Here is a 22,394-nt window from a genome sequence, read left to right as displayed (position 1 = left end):
GTCACGCGCCCATATACATATATATATATGTGTAGGTTATAAAATACTGTAGTAATTCTCTGCACAGCCAGGAGAGAGAGACCTTCCACACACTGCAGTGCTCATCTGTTTTGGTTTGTCATCTAGCCAGCTCCATCATCAAGAGGGACTTCTTCATTTTCTTGTCCCCTCCCCATCTTTTTTTAGTTCAGGGGCAAAGACAATTTTTGAAAGCTGTGTACTTCACTGCCTCCTCCCCCTCCCCCCTTTCTCTATTAGCATTCCCTATTTATCTATTTTTTTACTATCCATATGAGTATGTTGGTCATACCCAGTATTATGTTGGCATTGCTTGATATAAAATAAGAAAATTGCAAGTTTATATTATACTTCACTACTGTACTTTTCCCATTTAATGTTCTTGTTGTCTATTACACAATACTAGTAAAAGGGTTAATTACTGTTTTATTCTGATGTGATGATTTTATCTGGTCTGTGGTGCCACAATGGAAGGGCACAAAGTTTTGGTATCGGGATCACTGGGATCCTGTCTTATTCATTTATGAACCCAAAGATAAATCATATTAGTAAATATAATTTCTCATATGGTACTCCCCACCCGAACTATAGAGATAATTCATAGTCTGGACAAGGGGGGGGGGGGGAACAAGGGAGGAGGAGGAGCTCTATAGTAACTCTATGAAAGTTAATCTCTATGAAAGTTAATCTTAGTGTGTACTTTGGTATTTACGCATTCTTTTCAGCTTGAACTTAAGTACAAGAGGGTCATTTTATAACTACCAGAATAGGGTGAAAGTCTGCCAGTACTTCCTACTTTCAGACTTTAGTTAGAATTTTTAAAGTGGACTTAGGCACATAAGTGTGCTTTGAAAATATGCAGATTCACTAGGTACAAGCATGGACACACACACAAAGTGACACCTGCTCCCGCACATGTGTAACTGTGTGCATGTAGTGCTTCCTGTCTGGAAAAAAAGATGCTGGTACTCACATGCAGGATGTGTATGTGAGTGTGTGGTTTGCTGGGGGTGGTGTTAAGGACCACAGAGCAAATTAAACAGATGAAGGAAAAGGTGCTGGTACTCAGTACCAGCAAATAAAGCCCATTGTGCAAGTAGATTTACACATCTGGAATACCTACTTCAACTGCAGGTAAAAGTACATTCTGCATGTATTTTTGCAAGTAAGTTTTAGGTCTATAAAGTGCTTTGAAAATCAAGCTCTAAAGGACAGATGCAGGCCTATCATCTGGCTCATCGTTACTGTGCATTGCAGCAATGAGGATCCAGGGAGGGAAGGAAGGATGGCTGTTGCTTCTGTAGTAATCTGTGTTGATCAACAAGTAGCACCAAGGATGTGCCTCAAAGGTAGAAAACGCTCTAAAGTGTGCTATTTCATTTAAAAATGTCTTGGAACCCAAAAAAACTAAAGATTTTTTTTTTAAGTTAAAAAGAGCAGGGATCCAATTTAGTCAGGCCTGGAACTATTGGATTTGCAAACCGTGTAATGGCAAGAGGTGGCACACCCAGGGATAGGTAGCAGTCCCTGGTGGAGTCCATCCAGTCAGCTGCTGGACAAAGGATGAGAGAGGCTGGGCAGAGCCCATCCTGCTGGCAGATGAAGAAAAGAAACAGAAAGACCTAAGTGAGCAATTGATGGAGCCCACCCCACTGGCAGAAAAAGAATAAAGAGAGAGGTCTCGACAGAACCCATGCCGCCAGCATCTGAAGAAAGGTAGGGAGAGGCTCAGCGGGTCACCAGCAGATCCCATCCCATTAATGGCCAAAGAAAGAGAGAGGGCCAGGCAGGGCTGCTGGCAGAGCCCATCCCACCAGTGTTTGAAGAAGATAAAAGACAGGCCCCTGTGAGCGAGAAAATTTGTGTTTGAGTGAATAAGAGAACGAGCATATGTGTAAGTGAAGAAGAGAGGTAGTGTGTGTGTGTGAAGGGTGAGAGAGAGAGCATACTGTATGTGTGAGTGAGAAAGGGAGCAGGCATATATGTGTATATAAAAGCAAGCACTTGTGAGAGAGGGAGCAAGTATGTATGTGTGTGTGTGTGAGACAGAGAGAATATGTGAAAAAGTATGAGTGTGTGAGCATGTCGATGAGAGAATGAACATATGTGTATTAGAGAGTATGTATTTATATGAGAGAGAGAGAGAGGAGAAAATCTGTGTGATCTGTGTGCCCTTCTCCTCAATAATACACAGTAATCTCAAGAGTGCCTAGAAATCAAAAGTTCTCAGGTATGGAGAGTGGGGGATCCTTGTTAGTTTTAATTATTGGGGTTTTTTTTTTTTTAATGTGCCTGTTTTGAAATATTTTATTGGCGTTCAGAAATTTTTAAAACATTCTAAATTAGTTTTTAATTATTGTATGTTCTGTTTGACAGCTGATTTGAAATATTTATTCTCTTTGTTAGTATTTTTTCACTATAATTTATGATTTATATTTTTATTTTATTGTTTAATGTTTTATGAGGAATGGTGATAGTTTCATCTTTCCATTATTACACTGCATAAAAAGTCTGGTTTGTTGTGGTCTTTTAAAATTTGGATCACCAAAGGAAGCTGGGATTTTTCAGCAGGGAAGGGGGGGCTAGGATAGAGACTAACACTGACCAAGAGTGTAAGAGAGATTGAGTGAAAAAGAGACCGAAAGTGTGTGAGAGACAGAGACTGACGGCCTGTTTTTATTGTGTGTTAGTTATTGGAAAAAAAACAGTATTAAAAAAACAAAATGAGGAGCAATAATTGTTTGCACAGGCAGCAAAAAGGCTAGAAATGGTAGTCAAAATAGTCAGCTTTCTTTAGGATAATTTTCAGCCATGATTTAGCTGGCAAAGTTATGGTTGAAAATTAGCTTAAAGTCAACTTTGCTAGCTATAATATAGCCAGCTAAACCATCACTCAGCAGCCCATTGAAAACTTAGTCAAACTGGCCACACACCTCCCTCCTCTCATAAAGCCCTAACCCTTTAATAAGACCTTTGGGGACGGGCTGCACATCTACTCTCCTTTTCTAGAGCCCGTTTCTCAGATAAAACCCTGGAGGACAGGCCCTCAAGCCTCTTCTTTTCCCCAAAACCCAAACCCTTGATCCCACATAAGCATATTTTCAAAACAAAAATGATGGGCATAGTTTTCTTTGAACATTATCTACCAGGAAGTACCTACCTACCTTGCACTTAGCTAACTTACTAAAAATTGTCTCCTTTATCTCTTCCAACCTCAGATCTAATTCTGGCTCTGCCACTGACTTTCTGACCTTGGGACAAGTCATCTTATTTCCTTCTGTTTCAATTGTGAGTGATAAGTCATAATAACAGCATTACATCTATTGCCCCTCTCTAAACCATTGTGTGGATACAGCATTATAATTGTACAGTGTGATGGGAACCTGTCTGAATAAAATGATGCCTCAGGATAGGATCAGGGCATTACCAGGTTATCCAGCTCAGGGTCCTCACTGAAGAATGGTTTGTGCTCCTGCTCCTGCTGGTGCACGAAGTTCTCAATGTCCACGTCGAAGCTGGCCGAGGTGATGCACTCTGACCCCTGCGTCGCCTGCTCACACTTCTCGAAGAGCAGAGTCAGAAGCGGGAAGAGAGGGTGCCTGCAGGGGGGAGGGTGAGAATCGCGACACATCACATGGTGCGTGCCTCTTGCACAAGCTGGCGTTAGCTGCAGCAAACAGTCACTGTCCATCACACCAACAAAGGTGGCTTTACTAAACAAATTACCATATGGTAAAAATGAATACGATTCCCCACAAACATACACACCTACAAATGTATTTTAGGGATTGGCAAGAATTCACTTGCTCACTGCCTTTGACCTTCCCAGTATCCCACCTATCTCTGACTGCATGGTTCTTATATATTCCTGCATTCATCTATGCTTTATCAGCAATGAAGAACAGACCCAATCTATTCTAAGACATTCCAGTGAAGCTGCATGAACAAATCTAGGGCAACAGATTGAGCCTCAATAGCTACACTATGGGACAGACCTTCATAGAGCTTCAGTTCATGAACCAAGGGAATGAATGAACCAGAGCTTCAGTGCCTCCACCGTATGATAGACTGACTGTCCCATAAGCTCAATACTCTATACTATGGACAAGATCTACTAAAGGATTTTTCCCATTTTGTATTTATGAAAAAAATGCTTAGTACATCTGGCCCATATGGGATAGATCATCATAGAGCTTCAATATTTGAACTAAGGGATAGACTGTCCCAGAATCTTGGTGCCTACACTATGTGATAGACTAGAAATTGGCAACATGTGGCATGCAAACACATTCTTGTTGACATACTACATGGCAACACTTGAGTATTTTCAAAACCTACAGGCTGGTTGCATTGATCTCACTATGCACAAGGATAGCGGATATTGCCTGAAAATTCTCACAATGCCAGCATTTTTGAGGCAACAATACAAATTAAACACAAACCCGGAGAGTGAAAAAATATATCACTGTAAAACCAAGATTTCACTCTAATATCAGATCAACATGCAATGCTTCAAAAATGCCACTTATGATAATTTAGAAGACCTCTTTTAACGCCACTGAGACTGCACCATATATTTTTGTGTTTTATGTTCTAGAGAATCGTGCGGATGGTGGTATAATCATTGGTCTATAAAAGTCTCACTTCACAAAATAGTAATAGGTATTATTTTTTTAAGTCTTTTTTTGATGCAAGTAAAATATATAAAAAAAGAGGTCTATTTTTATTAAATCCAGAGGGATCACTGAGTTGCTTGCATATTTTCTTATGTTCATGCAAACTTGCAGAGACACCTAACCCCTTCTCTGTACCTGCAACTATATTTTTTTTTTAGATGCGGCAACCAAAATTGTACACAGTACTGCAGATGCAGTCTCCCCATGGAGTGAGATTGAGGCATTTTGACATTCGTCATTTTATTCTCCATTCCTTTCCTAATAATTACTAAAATTCTGCTTGCTGTTTTGACCACTGCTGCACACTGAACCGAGGATTTAAAAGTATTGTCCACTATGACAGCTAGATTCTTTTCCTGGGTGGTTACTCCTAATGTGGAACCTAACATCGTGTAACTACAGTTTTCCCATGTGCATCACTATGCACTTGTCCACATTAAATTTCATCTGCCATTTGAATGTTGCAAGGTCCTCCTGCAATTTAATATCTTGGAATATTTTTGTATCGTCTGCAAATTTGATCATCTCTCTCATCGTTCCTCTTTCCAGATTATTTATAAATATTAAAGCACTGGTCTCAGTACAGATCCCTGGGGCACTCCACTATTTACTTTTCTCCACTTGGTATAGTCCTGCTCTCTGTTTGCAATCCACAAGAGGACACTGCCTCCTATCCCATGACTTTTTAATTTTCTCAAGAGTCATCATGGGCATTTTGTCAAATGCCTTCTGAAAATCCAAATACAATATATCCACCAGCTCACCATTATCCATATGTTTATTAAACCCTCTTCAAAAGATGCAGCAGATTGGTGAGGCACAATTTCCCTTGTGTAAATCCATGCTTGCTGTGTCCCAGTAAACCATGCCTTTCTATTTGTTCTGTGATTTTATTCTTTAGAATGGTTTCCATGATTTTTCCCAGCACTGAACCAGACTAATTAGTCTATAATTTCCCAGATCACCACTGGAGTCCTTTTTAAAGATTGGGATTATATTAGCCACCCTCCAATATTCAGACACAATCCCAACGCTAATTTAAAAATTACCAGTAACAGATCTGCTATTTTATTTTTTAGCTCTTTTAGAACTCTTGGGTGTAAACCATCTGGTATGGGTGATTTGCTACTCTTTAGTTTGTCAATCTGCCTTATAACATCTTTAGGGCCCTTCGTTTTCAGTTTAAATCAATTTCACACAAATTCCCAAATTTTTCTAAAGGTGACAATCTGTTTAAACTGATATTCACCCTAATTTTAGGCCAATTAAAAAACTGATCCAGTGCTGCAGATGCAGCATTTCAAGGCCTCCAGCCATTGCTGGAAGCCAGTTTGGGCAAAAGCACATGCTTTTTCAAGTCCCAACCCCCACTAGTGAAAACACTCACACTCCAGTGCCACCCATACCATGTGTCAAGTCCCACATTATCAGCCCCCAAGCAGCCAAAGCACCTGTTGTTTGGTGCTACAAATGCATTTATACAAGCCCTGTCCACCAGAACCACTTCCCAGAAGGCACCCATGCACAAAAACAGTAAACATGCTGCTGAAGGAGAGAGGAGAAGCCTGGAGCCACCACCAGTAAAGATGAAGGCTGTTGCAGTGGGAGGAGTGGGGAGGGAAGGGAGATTCTTGGCAAAGTAGGGGTGAAGGAAGACAGGGACATGCTAGCCAGGGGATGGGAGTAGAGAGGGGGATGCTACTAATTGGGTGGGCAGGAGAACAGGCTTAATATTGTTTTATGGTCCTGACTTCTTTCTGACAACCAAAATAAACTCCGATATTTACTGTGAAAAATAATGAGCTATTTTTTTCAACTGATTTTCTCCTGTTTTTGTATTATAAACCCTGATAAATTCCCAGGAAAAATAAAAAACAATAGAAAATGAAAATGAAGGTCCCTATACATCTTCAGGTACACCGTGATTTGTTTCAGTTCTTATAAATCATCACCACTGAATACAGTTTCCAGCACAGGTATTTCCCCAACATCCTCTTCAGTAAACACTAAAGCAAAGAATTCATTCAGTCTTTCCACGAATGCCATAAGTGCTCCTTTAACTCCTCAATCAACATGGTTCAACCGACTCTCTCATATGCTTCCTGCTTCAAATTTTCTTTAAATAGCTCTTTTTAAGAGTTTTTGCCTCTCAGGCCAGCTTCTTTTCAAATTCTCTTTTAGCCTGCTCTATCAATGTTTTACATCTGACTTGCTAATGCTTATTGGGCAAATTTTAAAATGCTGGCGCATGTAAAAAAACGGGAGATACATGCTTGGTTGGGCTGCACATATTCCACAGGCATTTTCAAAGGCCTGCAGCAACACGCGTATCTCTCAGTATGCGCGGAAGAGCCAGCATTGAAAAAAGGAGCAGCCCAGGGTGGGGTCTGAGCGGGACAAGGGAGGACCGGGGGTGGACCGGGACAATGCCATTAGACACTGTCCTGGTGAAGCGTGCGCTGGCAGCCGGCCGGCCCGCGCAACCTACTACTGCTCTAGAGAGCAGGTAAGTATTGCAATAAAAAAAACCAACATAGGTAGAGAGGTTTTAGGCGTTGGAGAGGCTAGGGGAAAAGGCAGGCAGGGTCGGTAGCGGATTTAGGAAGTTCCCTCCCAGTCCGCTCCTTTATTGGAGGGAATGGGAAAAGTCCCTATCGCATTGCTACGTGCATGTAATAAAATCTCCCACCTCGTGCACGCCGATATAAAATTGGGTGCGTATGTGCACGTGGGAGCCAATTTTATAACATACGCGCATCCGTGTGTGTGCACCGGGAATCGCGAGCACATGGATGCTTGTGCACGGGAATTAAAATTCACCTTTAAGCTTTTTCCTATTTTCTTCACATGGATCCTTTTGCCAATTTTAAAAGAAGTTCTTTTGGCTAAAATAACCTCTTTTACTTCACCTTTTTATCAGGCTAGTAGTTGTTGGGCCTTCCTTTCACATTTTTTAATGCATGGAATACATCTGAACAAGGCATCCAAGATGGTATTTTTAAACAATTGCCATACCTGATATAAATTTTTAAACTATGTAGCTGCACCTTTCAGGCTTTTTTTTTCTATTTTCCTTACTTCATCAAAGTCTTCCTTTTGAAAGTTTAATGATAGAGCTATAGTGTTACTAAAGGTTGAATTTTAAAAGCTGGAAGCATTACGAAATTAGGAGATGGATACACATCTGGCACTTGTGTGTGTCCACCCAACTTTATAATTTGGGCAGATGCATGAATATCTCGCATTGAACAAAAAAAGGGGCATGATGTGGGCAGGGAGTGGGTGTTGCAGGGCGGGGCCAACAGATGTGCACACAAGTACACACCTGCCTTGGTGCGCATGTGCACTGCTATGTAACTTTAATTCTGCAATGGAGGAGATGCAAGTTTTAAAAAAACTGTTACAGTCATCTGTGAGGGTTTGAAGGGGGGAGTGCAGGCTAAAGAACCAGGGGGGTTAGAGGACCTAGCTGTAAACTAGGCAAATTGGTGGATGAACTGGTGAAACTGGTCAGGGCTTGGTTGCGCGTATGTTCTAAAATTCTTTCATTTGCACGGCTCAAAGCTGACATTATGTAGCTGTGCATGCACACTTGTATAATTATGGGCAACACATACATGCACTAGGGCTATTTTATAACATGCTAAATCTCTGGGTGTGTGCTGGCGCACACATGTATATGTGTGCCCACATGCCCGTTTGAAAGTTATCATCTTAATGTTCTCCCGCCAGTTATTAAGTTAAATTTGATTGCACTATGATCACTATTGCTTAGCAGCCCCACCACCATTACCTCTCACACCAAATCCTGCCTTCCACAAAGAATTAAGTCTAAAATGGCTCCCTCTCTCATCAGTTTACATAAAACATAAGAAATGCCATACTGGGTCAGACTAAGGGCCCACCAAGCCCAATATCCTGTTTCCAGCAGTAGCCAATCCAAGTCACAGGTACCTGGGCAAGTACCCAAACAATAGAGAGATCACAAGCTACTATTGCTTATTAATTACCATAATAGTAGTTTATTGATTTAACCTCTAGGAACTTATCCAAACCTTTGTTAAACCCAACTGCTCCATGTAGAAATCAATTATTTAGAAACTTTACCTCCTTAGCATGCCCTGATGTTACATTTACCTGGTCAGTATTGGAGTAATTGAAATCTCTCATTATTACTATGCTGCCAAATGTATTAGTTTCTCTAATCTCTGTTGGCATTTCATCGTCCATCTGTTCATGTTGGCTAGATGGATGAAAATTATAGCCCCACCAGTTTACCCCATCACACTTGGAATTCCCACCCAAAAGGATGGTAACTTTCAAACAGATACACAGGTACACATGGACATGTGTGCATTGGCGCATGCCCCGAGATGCAGCAATTTTATAATATACTTGCACATACATGCATTATTTTATAAAATAGCCTAGATGTGTGTATATGTGCTCCTAATTTTGCAACTGGGCATGCTCGAGGTGGCATTTGCGAGCACATGCGCACATCAATATAAAGTTGTGCTCACAGCTACACATGTATAACCTATTTTATAACATGTATATGCGCCTATACACGTGTATGCTATAAAATCACAGTTTTCATGTGCGCGAGCCAGCAAACATGCACATAGGTCTTAAAATTCACCTCTTAGGGAGTTAATTCACTAGTTTTAGTTTATATTAAAAGGTGTCACAAATGATATGAGGTATTTAAATTTGCTTTTCAGAGCAAGGTTTGTAGAAAATGCCTAAAGGAAATTGATTAAAAGGCAGCTTGCACAGTGATATATCTTTTGTGAAGAGGATACTTGACATTATAAATGCTTAAAGAACTTTCTCGGATAAACTCCCCCTGAAGAAGCCCTAGTAATGGGTGAAACAAGAGCCTTTGTTGGGGCTTATTGAAGCTGTATTGTTTTATAAAGAGATCACTGAGGACGTGCTTTCTATAACAAGTGATTTTGCTCTCGCTGATGAAATAAAAGGAATGGCAGTGAATGTTTGAAAACGTTCTGGTTATAGAAGTATACTCAAAAGCTGTTTTCATCTCCTTGAAGATAGCAGAGGAAAGATTTTCATTGGATTTGTAATATAAGGAACTGTTACAGTGTTAACACATACACAATTTATCGGGGACCACTGAATTATTAAAAAATGCAATGCTGATTACTTCGTTTTGATGCATTATTTAACTTGTAGTGCTTTCAATTGGCTGTGTGATTGGTAGTATGAATGACTGGAATATGGATGTGAATGAATTATTTCTTTTCCTAATGACTTTGGTACAATTGGTTATAATATTTAAAGAAGATGTGATTAAATAAAGATACCTTGCTAGATAATATATTGGTCAAGTATAGTGTATATAGCAACTGCCAATAAATATCTGATCTAGCTAGCCAGGCTAAGTGAGGACAAAGGACCTTACCAAAGAAATAACACTTGAACTCCTCACAAGGGGGCACAAATATGCCACAAGACTAGGAACCAAAGACCAAAGACAAAGGAAAAAAATATATATATATGTGAACCACTCCAAATTATCAACAAATTATTTATAAAGAATAAATATATAACTAAACATACATGAAAAGGTAGTATTAAAAAACAAAAAAAAAATATATAAACAAGAATGAATAAAACAAAAAAAAGATTATATACAAATATATCAAATACTCATAAATGAACACAAATAAAAAACACTTCCAATCAAAGGAACAAACACTCTCTGAGCACAGCATGTTTGTTCCTTTGATTTTTGAAGTTCTTGTAGTTCTTTTGTGTTTGATATTTTTTTTATAAGTTTTTTTTTTATAGATGTACTATCTACCTTGCTTCAATCAAGCTAGGTAGAGAGAACATGATACAAATCTACTCTTCTTTCACTTTTTATCCCTACAAATCACATTAACTCTTCACTGATGGAACCTCTGCTGTTTGTACGTATGACTGTGCATATTAAACTACTCCCTAAAACCCAATTCACCCCACAAACCTCACCCCGAGTTCATAATGCCCCCTCTTACAGTGGTATAAAAAGTTTAAAAATCAGTGGGCCTCCATAGAGGCTCTCTCTCTCTCCCCTCTCCCATCCTGAAACGGGATTTACGATAAATCTCGTTTTGGCCATAACGCACAGCTATCGCTGGCATAACGCCTAGAAAAATGGTGCAGTTATTTCCGGTATTAAATCCCACGATAGTGTGCGTTATCGCACACAACATTAACCAGCCCTCATTTCCATTTACTCCGCCCAAATTCCTCCCATGAACAAAATTTTCAAATTTGCATACGCATTTTGCAATGCGGTGTTTATCTCATGCTTTACAGCATTATCGTAGCTGGTTAACAGGGTCATTTATCAAACCGAGATGTGGCCTTATTGCATGCGTTAGGGCCTTACTGCAGGCGATAAACCAGGGGGCCGCTTACAGATGTCCTCAATGGGCACATTTCCCATATAAGCTAAGGAAATTGCTGCTGCTCGTACTTTGATGCGCCTTTATGGGATGCGATAGAAAATTGGATTGTGCCACATAATAATGCTGTATGAAGGATGTAGTCCAATTAGAGAGAATTCTCTTCGTGATTGCCATTCCCAATCTATTGGGGTCATATAACATGAAAAGCTGAGAAGATTGTCCATGATCTTGTGTCCTTTGTTTGTGCTAGGGCCCTTTTGCAGTCTAGAGAATGTAATTGTCTGTCCTGCTCATGCTTATGTGGTTTGGAAAAGAAAGTGGGAAGCGTAATGAATTTACGTGAAACGTGAAGATCACCTTTGGCAAGAACTTCGGACAAGTCCACAGGACTACTTTGTCATGAAAGAATTGTAAGTATGGTGGAAAGTGCAATAGTGCCTGTAATTCGCTTGCTCTTCTTGCTGAAGTGACTGCCACTAAGAAAATGACTTTCCATGTCAGGATCTTTAGTTCAGTTTTTTTCCAAGGGTTTGAATGGCAATTGCATTAATCCTTGAAGGACTATATTTAAATCCAAAGGCAGTGGAGGCTTTTGTAAAGGAGGTCACAAGGGTAGAAGGCCTTTCATGAATTGTGATATGAGCAGATGTTGCAATATGGGACTTCCATCCATGAAGATGTGATAAGCTATGACACTTAGGTGTACGTGGATGGAAGAGGTTGCAAGATTGTCGTTGGAAAGGTAATGGAGGTAGTCTAGTAATAGACAAGGCTCACATATCTTTGGATCTAGGGAGTGTTCTTTATACCATCTGGTATAATAAATCCTGGATGTAATAAATGACTACTTCGTGGCGCAATTGGTTCTGGAACCAACAAGAGAGGGAGCTATTTTAGATTTAATTCTTAATGGAACGCAGGATTTGGTGAGAGAAGTAATGGTGGTGGGGCCACTTGGCAATAGTGATCATAACATGATCAAATTTAAACTAATAACTGGAAGGGGGACTATAAGTAAATCTACAGCTCTAACACTAAACTTTCAAAAGGGAAACTTTGATAAAATGAGGAAAATAGTTAGAAAAAAAACTGAAAAGTGCAGCGGCAAAAGTTAAAAAAGTGTTCAACAGGCATGGACATTGTTTAAAAATACAATCCTAGAGGTGCAGTCCAGATGTATTCCACGCATAAAGAAAGGTGGAAGGAAGGCAAAACGATTACCGTCATGGTTAAAAGGTGAGGTGAAAGAGGCAAGCTTAGCCAAAAAAACATCCTTCAAAAATTGGAAGAAGGATCCATCTGAAGAAAATAGGATAAAACATAAGCATTGTCAAGTTAAGTGTAAAACATTGATAAGACAGGCGAAGAGAGAATTTGAAATGAAATGAAGTTGGCCATAGAGGCAAAAACTCATAATAAAAACCTTTTAAAATATATCCAAAGCAAGAAACCTGTGATAATAGAAGGACTAGGGGGCATTCCATAAAGTTAGCAAGTAGCACATTTAAGACTAATCGGAGAAAGCTCTTTTTCACTCAACGCACAATTAAGCTCTGGAATTTGTTGCCAGAGGATGTGGTTAATGCAGTTAGTATAGCTGGGTTCAAAAAAGGTTTACATATGTTCTTGGAAGAGAAGTCCATTAACTGCTATTAATCAAGTTTACTTAGGGAATAGCCACTGCTATTAATTGCATTAGTAGCATAAGATCTTCTTGGTGTTTGGATAATTGCCAGATTCTTGTGTCCTGGTCTGGCCTCTGTTGGAGACAGGATGCTGTGCTTGATGGACCCTTGGTCTGACCCAGCATGGCAATTTCTTATGTTCTTATGGTATAGTGGTTCGATTTGAAGGCATAGTTATGTCATGTTAATGGTTATCTTGCCAAGAATAAGATGTCTTCAACCTCGGAAGATAAATAGAAGCTTGCTATAATCAAGTGTTCATTATCCATGTCATGAGATTGAGGGAATCCTCCCTCCTGGATGAAGTAGCAAGGGATTGGACCCCAGACTTTGTGGGGGATTTGCTGAAAGTTATACGAGATATGCATACCAAGGTTGTCTCAGCCATGATGGAGCTATCAGTATCATCTTGATATGATCGCACATGATCTGCACTGTTTTTGCAATTAGCGGTATCAGAGAGAAAATATATAGAAGTCCCTGAAACCATGAAATTATGAATGCATCCAGAGCCTCTCTGTAACGGCATGCATAGAGGGAGCAGAATCAGGCAACTTCTTTTTTTCTGTTCAGTTGTCAACAGCTCTATTCAAGAGTGCCACCAGCAATGGAATAGATGGTCGGCTACTGTCTGCAATAGAGTCCATTTGTGCAGTCGGAACACTTTACTGAGTCTGTCCACTTCTGTGTTTGTGATCCCCGTGAGGTAGACCACTTGTGGGGAGGCGATGTTGACCTTTGCCCAGTTCTAGGTTAGCAAAGTTTCCTGGCAGAGGGAACAGGACTCTTTTCCCCCTTGCTTGTTGAGGTATACACTGCTACTTGACTGTCAGTATGAATCATTATGTGTTGATCTCGAAGTATATTTTGGAACACCATGAGGGCATGAAGCACTGATTTTTTTTTTCTATTTATTTATTTTACAAATATTATCAAGTATTAACTTGAAAGGAAATACATGTTTTGTAACAATTTTTAACATTAGGAAAGGAAAAAAGTTACATTTCCAAATAATAATGAAAACTATCCATCCGGTTATACAACCATCAAACCAAAAGAGACAAATACTCAATAGCTCCTACAAATGAACTTATTGCAGTAATTGCATATTGTAATTTGAATCTTAATCCTGTAAATGTATATTGTAATCTGAGTATAAACATGTTGATTTGCTAACTTGCTAACATTCCCTTTCCCATCAACAATTATTAACAGTAATTGTACATTGTAACATATCTAACATGTTGAAATGCTAACCTGCTAACATACCCCCCTCCCATCGACAATTGTAAACCGTTGTGATGGCAAACCCGAATGATGGTATATAAAACTCGATAAATAAATAAATAAATAGTATAGCTTTACAATTATTTCTGTGTGTGGCTCTATAGCAATAGGAAATGTATTAGTGATTAGGGCCTGGTTTAATAGTTGTATTTCTTAGATAGGGTTGTTACTGTTTGAGTGTGTTCCATAATACAGGTGTAACTTTGTGCGGGTTAGCTTGTGTGCATTATTGCAAATCCTGAGAGTCTGTTAGGTGCTATTATTTCTCTTTCCATTTCTCCAGGTTCACACTGCATGCAGAGTTGCTGTTTTGGTTTTCCATTCCAGTTTCTGTCTCCATATTTATAATTTGTGGTTTTTCTGTATTTGGTGAAGATTTCCCAATAAAACTCTATAAAGCCGTGGATGCAACCGGAGTACATTTCGCATTGTCCCTAAAGCAGCAGCCCGCGAAACGTGGACACATTGGACTAAACTCCGGACACTGAACTCTGAAGCGCGATAGCGCTCATCCGGGCAAAAACTTCGGACCCTGGACTTTGAAGTGTGATAGCGCTCATCTAAGGGAAGTACCGTCTTTTACTAAAAATTAAAAAACTTAAAAAAATATTTTGCATATGGTTATGGACTGATGATTAAATAAAGACCCGCAAGCGGTAAAATTTACAAGTCCGAAATACTTGCAAACCGCGGGAAATATGAAGGTCCAACATATATATACAAGTGATTAACATAGCTCTTTCACTAAAAATTATAAAAATATGTTGATACAACGTGATTGTTCATAAGATTTCAATTACCCCAATATTAACTGGGTAAATGTATCATTGGGACATGCTACAGAGATAAATTTCCTGGATGGAATAAATTAGAGTTTTATGGAGCAATTGGTTCAAGAATCGAGAGAGGGAGCAATTTTAGATCTAATTCTCAGTGGAGCACAGGATTTGGTGAGAGAAGTAACAATGGTAGGGTCGCTTGGAATAGTGATCTTAATATGATCAAATTTGAATTAATGACTGGAATGGAATTGTGTTCCATTGTGCCTGTTTGTAAACCGTTGCGATGGTACCTAACTTAGCGACGGTATAGAAAAGTTTTTAAATAAATAAATAAATAAATAAATAAGGGGGACAGTAAGCAAATCCACGACTCTCATGCTAAACTTTCAAAAGGGAAACTTTGATAAAATGAGAAAAATAGTTAGAAAAAAATTGAAAGGAACAGCTACAAAGGTAAAAAGTGTGCATAAGGCATGGTCATTGTTTAAAAATACCATCCTAGAAGTACAGTCCAGATGTATTTCACACATTAAGAAAAGTAGAAGGCAAAACGATTACCGGCATGGTTAAAAGGTGAGGTGAAAGAAGCTATTTTAGCCAATAGATCTTCATTCAAAAATTGGAAGAAGGATCTAACAGAAGAAAATAGGATAATGCATAAGTGTTGGCAAGTTAAACGTAAGACATTGATAAGATAGGTTAAGAGAGAATTTGAAAAGAAGTTGGCTATAGAGACAAAAACTCACAGTAAAATTTTTTTAAAATACATCCAAAATAGAAAGCCTGTGAGGGAGTCAGTTGGACCGTTAGATGATCAAGGGGTTAAAGGGACACTGAGAGAAGATAAGGCCAGTGCGGAAAGATTAAACAATTTCTTTGCTTCGGTGTTTACTGAAGAGGATGTTGGGGAGATATGCGTTCCAGAGAAGGTTTTCATGGGTAATGATTCAGATGGACTGAATCAAATCACGGTTAACCTAGAAGATGTAGTAGGCCTGACTGACAAACTGAAGAGTAGTTAATCACCTGGACCGGATGGTATACACCCCAGGGTTCTGAAGGAACTCAAAAATGAAATTTCAGATTATTAATAAAAATTTGTAACCTACCATTAAAATCATCCATTGAACCTGAAGACTGGAGGGTAGCTAATGTAACCCCAATATTTAAAAAGGGATCCAGGGGCGATCCAGGAAACTATAGACCAGTTAGCCTGACTTCAGTGCCAGGAAAAATAGTGGAGAGTGTTCTAAATATCAAAATCACAGAACATATAGAAAGACATGGTTTAATGGAACAAAGTCAGCAAGGCTTTACCCAAGGCAAGTCTTGCCTCACAAATCTGCTTCACTTTTTTGAAGGCGTTAATAAACATGTGGATAAAGGTGAACCTGTAGATGTAGTCAACTTGGATTTTATTTATTTATTTATTTAAAAACTTTTCTATACCGCTGCTAAGTTAAATACCATCGCAACGGTTTACATGTAGGCACATATTTAATGTAAGTAAAAGTGTACTATAGTACATTCTAACAGGTGCCGTCAAAGGTTCGGTTACAATATATCATTAGACATAGTCATTTAGCGAAGTAGTTCATGACCAATTGTACCAAGGTACTTACACCGGTAATTTTATTACACATAGTATTATAGTTATGTTTTATTGTGGTGTAGAGTTCATAGACTAATCTACTGTATAGTCCTAAGGACTGTATGTCAGTGCCTTTCTGTCTTTTCCTGAAATATTTCTCTCTATTCTCCTGTCTCTTTGTAAAATGCTTGTTTAAAAAGCCATGTTTTTATGTTTTTCTTGAATGTCTTGAGATCACTTTGTAGCCTGATCTCTGGAGGCATTGTGTTCCAGATTATGGGTCCTGCTAGTGATAGGGCTCTTTCTCTCACTTGTGTCAGTCTTGCTGACACTTTGTCAAATGCCTTTCAGAAGGCATTTGACAAAGTTCCTCATGAGAGACTTCTAGGAAAAGTAAAAAGTCATGGGATAGGTGGCAATGTCCTTTCGTGGAATACAAACTGGCTAAAAGACACGAGAGAGTAGGATTAAATGGACAATTTTCTCAATGGAATGGAGTGGACAGTGGAGTATTGGGATCCGTACTTTTCACTATATTTATAAATGATCTGGAAAGAAATACAACGAGTGAGGAAATCAAATTTGCAGATGATACAAAATTATTCAGAGTAGTTAAATCACAAGCAGATTGTGATAAATTGCAGGAAGACCTTATGAGACTGGACAATAGGGCATCCAAATGGCAGATGAAATTTAATGTGGATAAGTGCAAGGTGATGCATATAGGTAAAAACAACCCATGCTATAGTTACACAATGTTAGGTTCCCTATTAGGAGCTACCACCCACATTGAAATCATTGGTTCAGTGTGCTGCGGCAGTCAAAAATGCAAATAAAATGTTGGGAATTATTAGAAAGGGAATGGTGAATAAAACGAAAATGTCATAATACCTCCATGGTGATACCGCACCTTGAATACTGTGTACAATTCTATTCGCCGCATCTCAAAATAGATATAGTTGCGATGGGGAAGGTACAGAGAAGGGCGACCAAAATGATAAAGGGGATGGAACAGCTCCCCTATGAGGAAAGACTAAAGAGGTTAGGACTTTTCAGCTCGGAGAAGAGACGGCTGAGGGGGGATATGATAGAGGTGTTTAAAATCATGAGAGGTCTAGAACGGGTAAATGTGAATCGGTTATTTACTCTTTCAGAAAAGTTCTTTTTCACTCAAAGCACAATTAAACTCTGGAATTTGTTGCCAGGGGATGTGGTTAGTGCAGTTAGTGTAGCTGAGTTTAAAAAAGGATTGGATAAATTCTTGGAGGAGAAGTCCATTACCTGCTGTTAATTAAGTTGACTTAGAAAATAGCCACTGCCATTAGCATCGATAACATGGAATAGACTTAGTTTTTGGGTACTTGCCAGGTTCTTATGGCCTGGATTGGCCACTGTTGGAAACAGGATGCTGGGCTTGATGGAGCCTTGGACTGACCCAGTATGGCACATTCTTATGTTCTTATAAGCAGAAAACTAAAACTCACCCTATTGGTAAGTGTAGATTGTAAAATATAGCAAGCCAGACTTCAATACATATCCAGATGGGAACACCTCTATTGCATATACATAACAAACACCCTCATCAAATGGAATCTAAGTAACCATAAGTAAGAAATAAGCACATAGTCACCATGTGCTATGAAAAATGAAAACCCCAAAAAGCCAAACTCTGCATTCAGAAGTCCATATTCAAAAGATTAATCCAGCTAATTTTGGGAGTTACCTGTACAAATCTGCTGGGTTAAATGTATGTCCATTTTGCGCGAGTACATTTTGACTGAGCAAAGCATTTCCTGAACAGAATTTACCACATTTAAAAAGATTTGAGTTAGAGGTGCCCTGGGGTGTGATTACACTTTAGTCAGACAGCGCTGAATATCAGTACTTTCTGGATAAAATTAGCTTGTTAAATCTAGTTACAACAGATGCCTGTCCTAAAATTAGCCGGGTACCTTTATTCAGGTATCTGTAGCAGTAGACTTATCCAGAAAAGTACCATTGATTATCCAATTAAAGTTATCCAGCTCACTTTCCCATTTACTGGATCACTGAATATCTACCTCATACTGCATCACTACAGAATTTAAAACAGAAATGCATTTCCTCCTATACTGTACCAATTATAAAGATATATACCTTAAAAAATGAGCAGGAAAAAAATCTGTATAATTTTCAGGAAACAGAAAAATAACAGCAAAATATGTCCGTTCCTATGACCATGCAAAGATTGGGAAATTAGTGGTCTGAAAGCGCTCTTATTTAGTCTGACTAAAATTACATGTGGGGTTCTATAGTGCACGTACCTTTAGCCAAATTGAGAGGAGTTATTTCCCTGAATTGACCAATTGCCTCTCTACTACCACACAGTACACCCAAGTTCAGCCTACACTCTCTACCTACCACACATCTCTCTTAAGCACTTCCTACTCTTCACAGTATTTTCCCGTCCTTGGACCAGATTTTACTACTAGTAAGAAAATAACACCCAGGGAGGGTCATTTTCAAACTCTTCCATGTGAGTCCATATATGTGAGAATATAGCCAAACGGGGATCTATGACAGTATTTTATAACCCACTCATCTGCGCAGATTACGGGGTGCTTTATCATCTTCCTGTTGCCACTAGGGATTCTTTGTATTTAGCACAAGTCTTTTTAAATTGAGTGGGTTAGAAACTAGTTGGCTGGGAGGTAACAAAGAATAGTGGTAAATGGAGTTCATTCTGAGAAGAAGGGCATTACTAATGATGTGCCACAGGGATCAGTTGATTTCAATATTTTTGTTAGTGATAATATGAAAGGAAAATTGGGAAAGGCTAATCTGCAACAGGGTAGATATCCAGGAAGATGTGGAAAACAAGAGGAGGAATCTAGCAAATCTTGAGGAATGGTCTATGTGCAGCATAAGACCAGCATAAGTCTGGCTGCTAAGATTTAATGCTACAAAATGCAGAGTCATGCATTTAGAATGCAAAAACCTAAGGGAAAAGTAGAGTATAGGAGGTGAAATTCTTCTACACACAAAACAAAAAAACAGGATCCTGATGATCTCAAGGTAGTTTAACAAGTAGTTAAGGTGATTGGGAAAACCAAAAAGATGCTTGGGTGCATATGGAGAGGAATGGTCAGCAGAAAAAAAGAAGGCGTCTAAATCCCTGTATAAGTTCCTGGTGACACCTATTTGGAATACGGGTTACAATTCTAGAGACTGCACCTTCAAAAGGATATAAACAGGATGGAGTCGATCCACAGGATGGTGAGTAAAATGGTCAGTGTTCTTCATCGTAAAGCATATGGGAACATACATATGCCCTAGAAGAAAGGTGGGACATATGACAGAGACATTTAAATACCTCCAAACTATCAAAGCACAGAAGGCAAGCCTCTTTTAATATAAAGGAAACTCCACCAGCTCCACTGAGTCTACCACCTTTCACCCTCATGAGGTGAAATTCTTCTATATACAAAACAAGAGCAGATGATCTCAAGATATCTAATAGATAAGGTGACTGGAAAAGCCAGAAAGATGGGATGAAAGTGAAAGAGGGTAGGCTCAGGAGCAAACTAAGAAAATATTTCTCTACAGAGATGATGATGGATGCATGGAGCAATCCCTCAATTGAGGTGGTGGAGACAAGGACAGTATCTGAATTCAAGAAAGCATGGAACAAGCACGGGGGATCTCCGAGTGAATGGTAATGATTTTAAAGCTGAGCAGTTGGTGTGAATGAGCAGACTAGGTAGGCTGAATAATCTCTCTCTGCCATCATGTTTCTATGTAACCATTTTTCTCTCCATCACCTCTATTCCAGGCATCCACCATCCTTTCCATGAAAAAATATTTCCTGACAGCATTCCTGAGTCTACCTGTTTGAACTTCATAGCATGAACCCTAGTTCCACAGCTTCCTTTCCATTGGAAAAGATTTGCTTCTTGTACATTATTAATACCTTTCTCTCACCCCATCTCTCCTTTCCTCTGGGTTTGGATCCTTGTCTTCTCTTATTTGGTTTTAGGTGCAGATACTGCAACATTTTGGTTGCCTTTCTCTGAGCTGCCTCTATCCTATCTCTATCCTTTCTGAAATATGGCCTCAAGAAAGGAACATAGGCCTCATAACAACCTGTACAGGAAGTGATGAAGCCTGAGCTTCACATATACAGCAGCCGTCTGGAGAGACAAAACAGCTGGGAACTCCAATAGGCAGAAGGAGCTCTGAAGGGAGATCCATGGAGAACAGTTTTCAATGGGGAAAGGAAAAAAGAGTAACAGTTAGCTAGGAGATTGTAAGGCCAGACAGAACAGAAAGCACCAAGCTGCTGAGAAATGCAGTCCTGAGATCCTGGACAGAGAGTTAAATAGGATCCAGCCAGCAGCTAGGGAAACATATGGTGCTGATTGGGAGACATACCTGAGATTGATTTAGAGACTACAGAGCAATCAGCCAGGCCTGCAGTCAGAGTGAGGGAGAAGGAGAACCAGATGGGGAGCCAGGAGAGAAGCAGATGCCACAGCCTAAGGAATAGGAATTGTGAATTTGCAACTAGGAACTGTTGGGAAAGTAGGTTATATGTGGTCCTGAGGAATTGGGCTAGCCTACAGAAAAGTTCCTCACAGCTCAAATAATAACTCATATTGCTTATAAAACTGGTTTCAAATTCTACCTATTATTCTTTACTAGCTAACAGAAATATTTTTAGTTTTTACTTCAAATACCTAATAAAAATCCTTGCTACAGCCTAAATTTTACCTTACTTTATTTATTTAAGGAATTAGTGATAAATTAACATAATGTCTTTTAGTCAATGCAACAATTGTCCCAAGGTCTATCATTAGGAGAATCAAAGGCTGTCCCTTTTGCCTTCAGCTGACTGCAATTAAAATGGAGCTCATTCACCTAAGGGAGGAATTGTTTAGGTTCCAATTAAACTCTTCCTTGAACCATTCAGTATCTCACACCCATCTCCCACAAAGGTTGCAGAAAACCAGGAAAAAATGGTTTACAGTGGGCTCAGGTAGAACAAGAAATGTGACAGACACCCACCTTCCCTTACTTTATAGCATCCTGTGCATCAACCCCCACTCCCACAGAGATGTTAGACATCTAGGACTCAAAAACCCAGGAATAATTGGATAACAGCGGGCTCTGGCAGAATAAGGCCTGTGATGAAAAGATACCACTCTCCCCACTGTTACCCTTACATCATGCTTTTTCTGCACAGGAGAATGAAGAAACCCCAGCAATGGATATTGAAGTGATTTCTAAAAGTGAAGTCAGCAATGTCCCCAGAAGCCCTTCAACACAATCAAATGTTATAAAAGAAAGCTGATTCTTCTGGGAGACTCGATCATTAGAGGAACCAATTTGGGAGCACATTTTGAAGGTGATCCAACAGTTAAATACCTTCCAGGATCCTCAGCTAGTAGAAATGCAAACCAGATAGTTCAAATCAGTGAAGAAGAAAGTAGGAACTGTAGACAATGGATACCGGGATATTCTGCGCGCATTTCACCTCTGCTGAGGCACTTACAGGTACCGGCTGGTACCAGCTCTAAGGCCCAACGCAAAGTTGGGCCTTTTAAACAGAACTTTGAGATCAGTGTTATCATCCATCTGGGGACCAATGACCTCAATAGAAATGGTATCCATGAAGTAAAAAAGAATTCCAAAATCTAGGTAAGATGATAAAACACACTGCAGACACTATTGCATTTTCAGAAGTTTTACCTGTTCAAGGAAAGGGAAACGAGAAGCTATGCCATATAAATAATTTCAATTCCTGGCTCAAAAACTGGTGTACAGTAAATGGTTTTGGATACATTGGAGGCTAGGGTCGTTTATGGAGCAGTAAAAGGTTATATGGTAAGGATGGCCTACATTTGTCTGTAGCAGGAAGGATGATGCTAAGTGAGAAATTCAGATCATATATTATCAGA

General features: G+C 39.3%; 1 protein-coding gene across 14 annotated transcripts in view; it reads right to left on the bottom strand.

The window, feature by feature from the left end:
* The window catches only part of PKNOX2 (PBX/knotted 1 homeobox 2), a 989,927-nt gene that overhangs the window by 244,145 nt on the left and 723,388 nt on the right, over positions 1-22,394 (bottom strand). For 13 of the 14 annotated variants that reach the window (XM_029573057.1, XM_029573049.1, XM_029573054.1 and 10 more), the window contains one exon: positions 3,446-3,617. The exons of the other annotated variant lie outside the window; for it this stretch is intronic. In XM_029573057.1, coding sequence (XP_029428917.1) covers positions 3,446-3,617 — 172 coding nt within the window. The remainder of the gene's footprint in view (positions 1-3,445; positions 3,618-22,394) is intronic. 14 annotated transcript variants of the gene reach the window in all.

Source organism: Rhinatrema bivittatum, chromosome 12 (assembly GCF_901001135.1).
Source record: "Rhinatrema bivittatum chromosome 12, aRhiBiv1.1, whole genome shotgun sequence".
NCBI classification, from domain to species: Eukaryota; Metazoa; Chordata; class Amphibia; order Gymnophiona; family Rhinatrematidae; genus Rhinatrema; species Rhinatrema bivittatum.
This window is presented reverse-complemented; position numbering and strand designations above follow the sequence as displayed.